The 10,477-nt window shown below is 53.2% G+C and overlaps 4 protein-coding genes across 4 annotated transcripts; 2 read left to right on the top strand and 2 right to left on the bottom strand.

Annotated features, from left to right (window-relative positions):
* Positions 1 to 2,013: 2,013 nt before the first annotated feature.
* FIBRA_04820 (uncharacterized protein) lies at positions 2,014 to 3,244 on the top strand (the record flags this gene model as incomplete). Its single annotated transcript, XM_012326607.1, has 5 exons — positions 2,014 to 2,044; positions 2,097 to 2,593; positions 2,654 to 2,818; positions 2,870 to 3,063; positions 3,121 to 3,244. 5 exons carry the CDS (start codon positions 2,014 to 2,016, stop codon positions 3,242 to 3,244), a joined length of 1,011 nt encoding a protein of 336 aa, XP_012181997.1.
* Positions 3,245 to 3,514: 270 nt separating this feature from the next.
* FIBRA_04819 (uncharacterized protein) lies at positions 3,515 to 5,793 on the bottom strand (the record flags this gene model as incomplete). The annotated part of the gene is made up of 4 exons (XM_012326606.1): positions 3,515 to 4,988; positions 5,045 to 5,206; positions 5,262 to 5,392; positions 5,440 to 5,793. 4 exons carry the CDS (start codon positions 5,791 to 5,793, stop codon positions 3,515 to 3,517), a joined length of 2,121 nt encoding a protein of 706 aa, XP_012181996.1.
* Positions 5,794 to 6,966: 1,173 nt separating this feature from the next.
* FIBRA_04818 (uncharacterized protein) lies at positions 6,967 to 7,940 on the bottom strand (the record flags this gene model as incomplete). The annotated part of the gene is made up of 3 exons (XM_012326605.1): positions 6,967 to 7,278; positions 7,336 to 7,877; positions 7,925 to 7,940. 3 exons carry the CDS (start codon positions 7,938 to 7,940, stop codon positions 6,967 to 6,969), a joined length of 870 nt encoding a protein of 289 aa, XP_012181995.1.
* A 1,295-nt stretch (positions 7,941 to 9,235) lies between these two features.
* On the top strand, positions 9,236 to 9,568 carry FIBRA_04817 (uncharacterized protein; the record flags this gene model as incomplete). The annotated part of the gene is made up of 3 exons (XM_012326604.1): positions 9,236 to 9,280; positions 9,331 to 9,472; positions 9,522 to 9,568. The coding sequence occupies 3 exons, from the start codon at positions 9,236 to 9,238 to the stop codon at positions 9,566 to 9,568; spliced, it is 234 nt and encodes a 77-aa protein (XP_012181994.1).
* Positions 9,569 to 10,477: the final 909 nt, after the last annotated feature.

Here is a 10,477-nt window from a genome sequence, read left to right as displayed (position 1 = left end):
GGCTCGCCTGCGGCTGGCCCGTTGGCTGGCCGGCCAGACGCCCTGCGTGCTGCCCGTACCTGTGTGTGCAACGTGATCAGTGCACCGAGTCCATAAAAGCGGGAGTAAGGAGACACCGACCGGAGCTGCCCGAAGTTCCCGAACGTGTCGACCCCGTCGTCGTCGCGGTTCGCCAGGAGGTTCGCCAGGTGCGCATGCTGGTCGTCCGTGCGCGTCCGTGTCTGCACTGTGGCCTGCTGTCTAGGGGGCGCCGAGCGCGACGGTGGGGGCGGCGACGGCGCACTCCCGTTCGCGAACGTGCCCTGTAAGTTGAACTGAGGCGGTGGGGCAGGCGAGGTGCTGAGTGAATGCGAGAACGACGGGACCGAGGTCGCGTTCACCGATGGCACCGGGGCGAACGGATTGTTAGATCTGGTGTCCGGATATCAAAACCTGACGCAGGATACTTGGACACGGATGCTCACCCGAAACCGGTAGGCTGTGCCATCAGCATGTGCTGTTGTTGTTGCTGTTGCTGTTGCTGTTGTTGCTGCTGCATCGCAAGCATTTGCTGTCGCATCCAGTCGTCCTGTTGTGCGGCCTGTAGCTGCGCAGCCTGCTGCGCCTGCAGCTGTTGCTGCTGTTGTAACCATTCTTGCTGCTGCCGCGCGTATTCCGCCTGCATAGCCTCTTGCTGCATCTGCTGCTGGTATGGGTTGAACGACGTGAATTGGGGTTGTACTGTGTACTGTGGCTGTAGTCCACTTGACATGTCAACCAATGGGAATGGATTGGTATTGTTATTGGACGAAAAAGAGATCCTGCGACAGATGAACGTCTAAGGTTTCAAGAAGCATGGGTCAATAGCACTCACAGCTGATTCTGGTCATCAAACAGCGCCGACTGGTTGGAGTCTGCGATTGCCTTGGCACGCTTCGCTTCCTCCTCCTCGCTGAGCTTCAGCGCTGTCTGTAGGTCGCGTTCCTCCGCGGTCAGCGTACCTAGCCGTGCCTGCTCCGCTGCATGCGACCTTTTACTCTCTTCTATCGCTCGCTGAAGATCGCCGTCGGTCTCTGTTCTTCGGCGCGGAGGCAGACTACGTGATCTTCGCCCTCCGCTCTCGTTCTCTGCGCCAAATTCATCGCCTTCGATGCCTCGGCCTTGGACCATGCGGTCGCGCATATGTGCGCGCGAGCGACGCTCTTGCCGTAAACGCGATTCGTCCTGGAGAAGGTTGGTGATATCTTTGGCCTTTTGACGGACGTTGGCTCCCTGGTCCTTACCCTCCTCATCAATATACTGGAACTCTTTCAGTGTCTTGACGACGTAGATATTGTCCTTGAAGTAAATGATGACATTCTCCGAACCAGCATGCAGGAGATAGTCGAGGACAGTGAGAGACTTGGTAGATAAGTTCGTAAAGACGAAACATACTACAGTAGCAGACAGCTCACCTTAAAGACGTGCCGCCAATTTTTGCCCTTGTCGTTCAGCCGCTTGTCCAACATTTCCATAATCTCGATAAAGTCGTTCCTATGCAAGAAGTCTAGTGCCTATGGACTATAGCTGCATGTCGTGGATACGTACTGGTTGTATGTCAACTGCGCGATCTCGTTCATCTGTGTACCCGATGGACCCCACGGGTCGTTGGACGTCGCGTCTCGCACCTTTGCTTGCACGTCCGAGTAGCCTTTGGTGTAGTTTTTTGCCACACGCATGACCCCCTTCCCAAAGTGCTGCATCGTGGACATGATGGAGAGAACGACGTAGCTAAGTGGCCGGCAAGGCGGACAACGAGGAGCTTCGCAGGAGGACCGCAGCGCAGCCACCGCTTACGCGACTTCCAGAATAGGCAAGTACCCGCGGCCTCGAATTTGGTGGCACTCGCGCTAGAGTCTCAGGCTTCAGCTGACGACGAGTGCGTGTGGGTCATGAGTTTAGCATGAAACCGTCATCGTGCTCACTGCCAGAGTCCACAGCCGCGACCTGCTTTACAGAGCATGTAAGTGCCTCTCACAGCTATTCATTAACATCATGGTATGTTCTAGACTGTCTGTGCCATTGCGTTCGCTCCATCATCTTGTAGGAAGCGAATATCGAGGAGCTTGTCCTTTCAGGCAAGCTCTTCAATCCTCCATCGCGATCCAACTCCCCTGTCCGCTCTCGCTCCCCCTCTCCTTCCGTAGCACAATGGCCCAGCGATGACGAAGACTTTGAGTATGATTCCGATGCAGAGCGACGCCGTGCCATTGACCAGCACCTCGCCGACTCTGCAGGACCGACCCACGACTCGATCGGGATGGGCCCCGGGCGCACGGGTGTGAAGGGTGTACTGCGCGACCATGCTGAGGCTGCAGCACTCGCCAGGAAGCAGCGTGCGGAGGAGATTTCGGCTCTTAACCGTGCGATGGAGAAGGCGAGTTTGGGTGGAAAGACGTGGGGAGAGGAGGAGCGCGAACGTCTGCTTCAAGCAGGCAAGGTCTCCAGCCTCATCGATGGCGCTGCAACCCATCGCGGTCGGTTTGGGCACCTCATGGAAGTTGGTGTGCGGAGCTTCGTGCAGGCAGTAGAGGAGGATCGGAGCGTGTGGGTAGTGGTGCACATATACGATTCGGTGTGTACCATATCTCGTCGTCCTTTTGTCCAACTCAATGAACGCGTTCGTTGCGACTAGTCTCTCGACCGCTGTGCAGCTTTAGATGATAAACTTTCCTCACTTGCGCGGGTATACCCTTCTGTCAAGTTTCTCCACGTCCGAGCCGGTGCTCTCGGGTTTGCAAGCCTCAAAAAGTCGACACCCTCTACATCTGGATATCCGTCCCGCTTTCCCACCACACATGTACGCTCACGGCACGGAAGAATTACGATCCCAGGCCAGTTTCATAGCCAGGACGACGATGGCGACGATCCGTATGGAAATGAGAGCGACGAAGATGATAAAGGCGAGGACGCTGGCTGGGAAGACGACGATGTCGATACAGACGTCCTTCCGACAATGCTAGTATATCGCGGAGGTATTCTGGAGCACAATTGGGTCCGAGTCGATTGGGAAGCACAAACTGGAATAGAACACCTTCTTAAAAGGTGTGGTCATTCTAACGTCAATTTACCGAGAATGCCACACTAATGTTTACTTTATAGACACGATATTTTACGGGAATCAGAGGCAAAAAAAGTTTCTACATTCGCATATGATCTATCCGCCGACGACGACGACCTCGACGATGGCGAGCTTGTATTCGGTGGAAGTGACGATGAGGTTTGATGAATTCACAACTAGACACTCGCATGTTCCGATATCCTCCAAAGACTGGACGGCAATAGCATTCGCTAACATGATATGTCACTGGCAGATGGTAACCACAGCAGCCTGCGAGCCGGTCCTTACGCTCATGCATGAGCATGTCGATGAGGATGCGCCTTACTTTCAGATGAATCGTCGCGGACATGGCTGTTGGGATTACACCGTCCAGTCATCGTCGTAATCCCAAGTTTTTGTGTTCCGTTTCCCATCACCTACAGGGCTTGAATCATACTAGCTATCGGTACTCTGCCGTGCCCTTTCCGCTTCGCTGTCAGCATCCAGGCCGCTCGCAATGCGTCTCCTCACTAATCCGACACGAAGGCCCGGCGACATCGGATCCAAGCCGAAAGAGACTTCTGCCTTTCCTCGTTCCGGCCCGAACATTTCCAACGAGTCGCTCTGAAAGCTCCTCCAATCCTCATCCGCCTCGCTGTCCTCATCGTCGCTTGAGTCGCCCCAGCGAAATACGTCAGCCAGCACCGCTAGAGGGTCCGTCAGTCTTGCTTGCGCTAATGTCAGAGCATTGTGAGACTGCTTTCTGTCATCAGTATGACAAACAATGAGAGACTCCGCGACGGAGAAGCTGGTCCACAGGATGATGGCTAAAGCCACGCCACCATACAGGAAGAGCAGTGCAAGAAAGGTCACAAGAGGGGCTATGGGGTAACGGGAGGCGATTTCTTGGGTGACACCGTACGCGCTATTCACAGAACTGGGTTGTACCAGACCAGCGGAAAGTGCAAGTGAACGAAGCATCAGCTGACTCTGCAGCAGGGTCGCAAAGCCAGGAGACTGGATCTCCCCCTGCAAGATGTTCAGGAGCTGGGGAATAAGATACTCGCCAGACATATAGTCAATGAAACCGGCAGAGAATGCTGAAGTGGTGTTGAAATCTGCGAGAGTTGCATCGCTGACTGAATAGGTGTTGTTGGAATATGCAAGTGTCACATTATAGATGGAGATTGTGCAAGTCGTTAAATATGCCACGTTCTCTTGAGCAGGACTGTAGTACCAGCCAGGGCTTCCTACGCTGCTAGACGCATTGAGGCCAGACGTCTGCAAGCCCATAGCGGGTAACGCAAACATCATTTGGATGAAGAAACCAAAAGGGTTGCTTCCCGTGCCATTTGACCAGTCAGGCTGCTGCACGAATCCATTTGGATCGTACAGAAATGTGGTCGAGTCGTAGAGCGTAGCATTGTATGGCGGGGAGAAATCGTTGCACGCAAACGGTCCGCCATCGGTGCTTTCCGGAGGTCCGGTGTCGATATTTCCGCATTTTGGTAAAGTACAAGATGCGGAAAGACCGAACGAGTTCGCAGAGAAGTTGTGCAATCCCGTACTTGATATTGAAGCGGGAACGAAGACAGCGATCTCGTGAGGTTCGGCAATGATGACGGTATATGACGACGACATATTGTTTGACGTGGCGACGCTCTCCGCAACAACATTGGGATCATACGCAACTCCCCAGCCAGGTCCCGATGGTGCGAAGCCATATACGAAGTTATAATAGGCTAAGCAATTTTCTCCAGTTAAATTCTCCGCTGAACCCGGGCCCATTACATTTTGCTGATAGCCAGGATAAGGACAAATCGAGGAATTGATTGCTGTACTGTATTTCATCGAAGAAATATCGTCTACGGGGACCAAGGAAGTGCAGAGTACTGTTCCAGAGACAGTGTGGAGCCACAGATCGCAGAAGCTGAATGCGCGACGATTAGCAAGGATTTTTGGTAGAATTGGGATTGAAATACACACCCAACAGCATGCGAAATCAGCAATACCACGGCAAGGAGAATAAAACTCCACATGATGGGCGACCGCTTAGCGCTGGTGCGACGCTCCCTGTAAAGGTATCTTCCAGATTGGATTAAACTAAAGATGCTGCTTGATCCATATATCTTAAGGAGTAGTCCAAATCTATGGTGACAGGGATGAGGGCGAGCAAGTTAACTTGTTCTATATAAGAACTCACTGGACTGGGGTAAAGGTGTTTGATTTTCGCTCCTCACCTACAGCGCAGATGCCTCCTTGAATCCAATGCGCAGCCACACGAAACGCTAAGAGTCCCATTAGTGGAGGTACGGTGAGCGATATCAGGTGGCTCTGAAAGACATCAGACGTCAGGCTGCAATAACTGAGAGACTGCTTACGATAATTGATGTGACAGCCAATCCATAAAGTGTACTCTGCTCAATGGCATCGTTCGAATTAGGGGAATAGACTGCATCCTTCACGCCTTCAACAGCCACAATGGCTCCTGCAAAAAGCGCGGCATCATCGGGCGACGCGGAAGTCACCCGATGTGCAAGCAAGTACGCGAGGAGCGCTACTGGCAACGAAATACAGCATATGAAGATGACGAAAGCCGGCAAAAGCGTGACTAGTCCCACTCGTCTTCGAGGACCAAGCTCTACCCAAGAATCCTTTGAAGACTTCGCAGGTGAGGGTTGTCGCCGCAGAGGAGCGACCACAGTGTCTCCGACGGATTCGTAAGTACCGTCCATGATGGGGGTACGTAGGTACCGTCGAATAAGAGACTAACAATATAAGATTCAGCTCGAGTGTTCATCATCTTCATCATTCAATACCTTTACGTCTACAGCATTGATGCTGTGCGGATGAATTCAGCGGATGAAGAGATCTGATCAACCAAAGCATAAAATCGCTGAGATGCTGTGGCCCCATCGCGTCCCGCGCAACGTTGTGCATATGGCATTTCGGCTACCCCCACGAACAAGGGATGATTCGTCCATCGAATATCAAAGTGTAGCTGGAAATGATTAAATCAAACCGACCGTGATCGCTTCTGGTTTTGATGACGGGAACATTGAAAATGTAACTCATACTACCGGCTTCTGTGGCTCATGGCTTAGACCATATCTATTGATGAGGGTGAGCAAACTCATTCACTCAAAAGGCTTACTTGATCAAGGTGAGGGAGCTCGACTTTCTCTCTTCATACGCGGCCCAGACGCCCTAAAGTAGGGCCTTCATGCTAAACGTCAAAACTCCATTGGTGCGTGATAGAGGTAAGTACAGTAGTGAGGTGAGGGAACATCCCCCTCTGGTCGTAAGCGCTCATGATGATTGATGCCGACAGATAATTCAGAAGCGTGCTCCACTCGATGCGTGTCGGTCAAATTAGGGAATCAACTGCATTAATCGCTCCTTGTCCTTAGAAGTGCAGTGCCGTCGGGAGACAGACTTCACTTCATGGGGGGGGGCGGGGGAGATCGAGGCATTCATGCTGTCGGCTTCAATGACCCATCAGCGTCGTTGTAAGGTGAGAGGACATCCTGATCAGGGATGTTAGGGTCAGTGATTGACCGGTGACCCTTTGACCCGTTGCGAGGCCAAAAGGGTCAAAGGGGGTCTGACCCCGTCAATAAAAGAGTCAATGGTCAATGCGTGACCGCACAAGTCATGACAAATTGTCGCATGAAATCATTGCAACGCGGAGACCGTTCGCGAGTAAAGCTAGACCTTGGGGTCTGTCGCTGGTCATGCATTGACTCTGACCACATTAACAGGGCCAGAACCGGTCAATATCATCACTGATCCTGACGCAGCAATCTGCGAAGCGGGTTATATTTGATATCTCATCGAAGTTCTTCCATGATGCTCTGAGACTCCGACAATTCGATGCACCTAAACAAACAAAGTAAATGAACCATCACCTAAAGCACCATCTTAATCTTCAACTTATCTCCTTCGACGATTTCTTCCCTCTTTGCCAATAACCCATCCACATCCCACTGACAGCTAATATAGCGGCCTCCAAGCCACTCCCTGCGTTCGCGCAGGAGCCATACGATGGTGTGTGAGGCCAACTCGAGCGTATCGACAAGAACGTGTCTGTACTTCTGCGGCATCGTCGCTTGGATGTCCGTGGGGATCGACCCAGGGTGTACAGCGTATACTAGGAGCCCCTTGCCCGCATACTCGGCCATGACCAGCTCCGTAAAGCGCAGGAGCGCAAGCTTGGTGGTCTGCAATGAAGTGAGCCCACTGAGCAGAGACGCAGACGCACAAAGACTCGGGCGCACCATGTAAGCTGAGAGATGCGACCCAGTGACGTGAGCCACGCGGCTCGTTATGTTGATGATCGTCTTGTCTCCGTCGCACTCGAGGAGTAGTGGGATGCATGCGCGCGTCACTTCATAAACCCCGCGAATGTTGACGTTCCAGATGCTCCACCACTCGTCCGGATCCGAATCGGCGACGAGGTGGTACGTCTCCAAACAGCCCGCGTTATTGACCACAATGTCCAGGCGCCCAAATACGGACTGGACGAGCGCGACTGCGCCGGCGATGTCGGTGGTGTTGCTCACATCGGCAGCCGCGGTAATGACTGTGAGGGGCTTCCCTGAGCGCTGCACGGCTTCGCACTCTGCCTTTACAATGCTCGTGTCAGAACGGGCGAGGAGGACGAGGCCTGATACGCCTGCCTGAGCGAGGGCGAGGGCAGTGGCTCGCCCGATGCCCTTGGAGGCACCAGTGACGAGGGCAACCTTGCCGGCGAGATCCGCGTAGGCAGGGTTGATGGTAGAGTATGTGTCGTTGTGTAATGTAGGAACAAAGTCTGCACCTGGAGAGCAGTGAGATCGGTCGACGACTACGAAAACGACCGCTTACCGTCAGTGGAAGGCATGTCGAAGGTGCGGCCGGAAGTGAGATTGGGATGCGCGTTCTTTTAACACTCAGCCTGTGTGCTCGTGATCCGAATTGCAGTAGATACGTATGCTTTACGCTGACTTATGCGCAGTGTCGCCCTTCGTGCGGTATGCGAGTAATCAATCTGTGATATCATACGCCATGTTAGCACGGCGTGTTGCATCTGATTGGAATTGTGAGCCTGGGAGAAGTCTAAGCAGGGTAAGCGGGTCCGACGGTTAGACGAAGGCCGGTGATGACAATTGTCACGGTCATCAGCCCACTTCGAAAAGTGCTGACAGTATTTCAGGCGGAGGAACGCTGGGTCAATGTTGAGGCCGCTGCGTAGATTTGATCCGGGCAATCCGCCGATCATCCGCCGCTAAATAGGTGGTGTCCTGCTTGAATGACATAGCCAGGAACTAGGGAACATAACGGCCGGGGCCATATGAATCATACTACCAATAGCGGCATTAGGGTGCACCTCGCCTATGCTGACTGGCTGATGTACCACGGCTGCCTGTTCTTGCAGCTATATCAGAGAGCCCATATGCAAGCATACAAATAAAGAGGATCCAATATTTCGCACTGAGCAAACGAAATCCTGCAAGCTGTGAAATCCATATTTGTTATGAAGTCAGTGTACGCCGCCTGAATGCACCATCGGTCCTGATGAATTAGAACCGACGAGCAACGTGGTCGGAAATGCCGTCTCCGATCGACATCCCGGTCAGACTACCATTCTTACTGTCTGTGTGCAACGCCATTGACACTGCAAGCTACTGTAGGAGAGACAAGTATAACTTGAGCGGACGGTCTGCTGGTCCCAATGAGTAGTACCCACTTGGATTCCACAGCAAGATGCGCGCCATTAAGTAAGAAGGTCTTCATGCGGTCAAGTCATCGGGAGATGCGACCAATTCAACCGCGGAGGAAAATACCAGGGCTCGGAGGTCGCGCAGGACCTGCAAGTGCAACTGCCCTAGCTAGAGAACCGAACGTTACAGTAGCACCCATTGGTTTGGGTAGTTGTAGTTTTGGACAAGCGGCCACAGCAATCGCGTACTAATGAGTTGTATCTTGTAGGCAGATCTTAGCAATAGAGACCTCATAGAGCGGAGGACGGTCTTAATATTGAAAGGCTAATAAGCAGATCCTGCCCTCCTATCTAGTCTCCTACCATAGTTCGCAGTGTTTGTGGCACGTGAAAGAAATCCTAAAGAGGAACGCGCTCCCACGGGCCATGCCCGCGTCCGGCGCTGGTTCGCGTCGACGAGTTGAGCAACAGCAACGATGGCCTCCGTCCTCTCGCCCCTCCGCCAGTCCTACCGCTACTTCGTGCGTCCTCCTCTGCCTACATCTCCTCCTTACTGACCGCCATCATCTAGCAACGACAGGCCCATGAGTCGCCCGTTATCTTCTTCTCTTGCGTCCTTGGCCTCGTCGGTCCCGCCATGGTCATTGCCGTACCGCCCGTCCGCAGGAGCTGGGGCTGGAAGCCTGCAGAGCCCATCCCCACCTCGTACCCCCGTAAGTCCCGCTTTCTCTGTTATTGTCGCTTGCCCTGACACCAGACAAGTCCCTAAGCGGCCACGACAGCCCGTGCAGGGTTACGAAGACGAATGATGAAGCAGCCCTCAGACGAGCCGTCAGCTTTCCCAGGAGAGTAGAACACGTCCCATAGATGACGCTCATCGTCGCCACGCGCGATCATTGACTTCCTTCCTACGCATACGCCGCGCAATCCGCATCGAGTGACAATATTCTACGTACAGTTTGTTGCTTCTGCCTCATTCCTACTCCAGCATGATATACAGTCGACCTCGCTTGCGAATCGTTGATGCTCTTTGCCAACCTATCGGTCACTTCAATCGCCAGCGACGGCGGCAGATACATTGACGTGTTTGCTCACGCTCGAGACGATCAAAGTCCACACTCCGCGGCATGTCTGCCTTTTGTATGCTCACCGCGTGTCGCTAGATCCGTGCGACCTCAGACAACGTAGATGTGTGAAGTGTTATTCTCGTTTCCAATAGGCATCCAAATTCAACCTTCTACATGCACTTGAACGAGCTTCAAAATCCCCCTTGCTGTCGCCGTCCCGTTGTCTAGAAATGCCATGGACGCTGTGTCCATGCCTCGAAGTGCATGTTCAACATGCGCTCTGTGAATCGGAGCCCTGCAGCTCTGCGTACATTTGTGAATAGCTTGTCCAGACGCGCAATGAGGGTCCCACAGTTCTCGAGCGTATCTAGCGTGGACGAGCACTCTGCACTTCAAACTCACTGTATAGGGTGATGAGAGTCTGAGTTCCAGACAACTCGAGGATGGAAGCTTTAACAATCTGCTATCATTCTGCCATGACAACTCCATCCTCCCATGTAGGGATTCTATAGCGTTGACTGTGCGAGCTGCTCAGCCATCTCATCGCGCATCAAGAATGCTGTCTGCGGGTTGCTGAAGCGGACCGCTCCAGCAGCGCCAGTACTAGGGAAGTTCAAAGTTGACGCAGCTGGGCTCGCAGAAAGTTCTGCG

The sequence above is a fragment of the Fibroporia radiculosa genome, assembly GCF_000313525.1.
Source record: "Fibroporia radiculosa TFFH 294 genomic supercontigs, scaffold3508, whole genome shotgun sequence".
NCBI lineage: Eukaryota > Fungi > Basidiomycota > Agaricomycetes > Polyporales > Fibroporiaceae > Fibroporia > Fibroporia radiculosa.
This window is presented reverse-complemented; position numbering and strand designations above follow the sequence as displayed.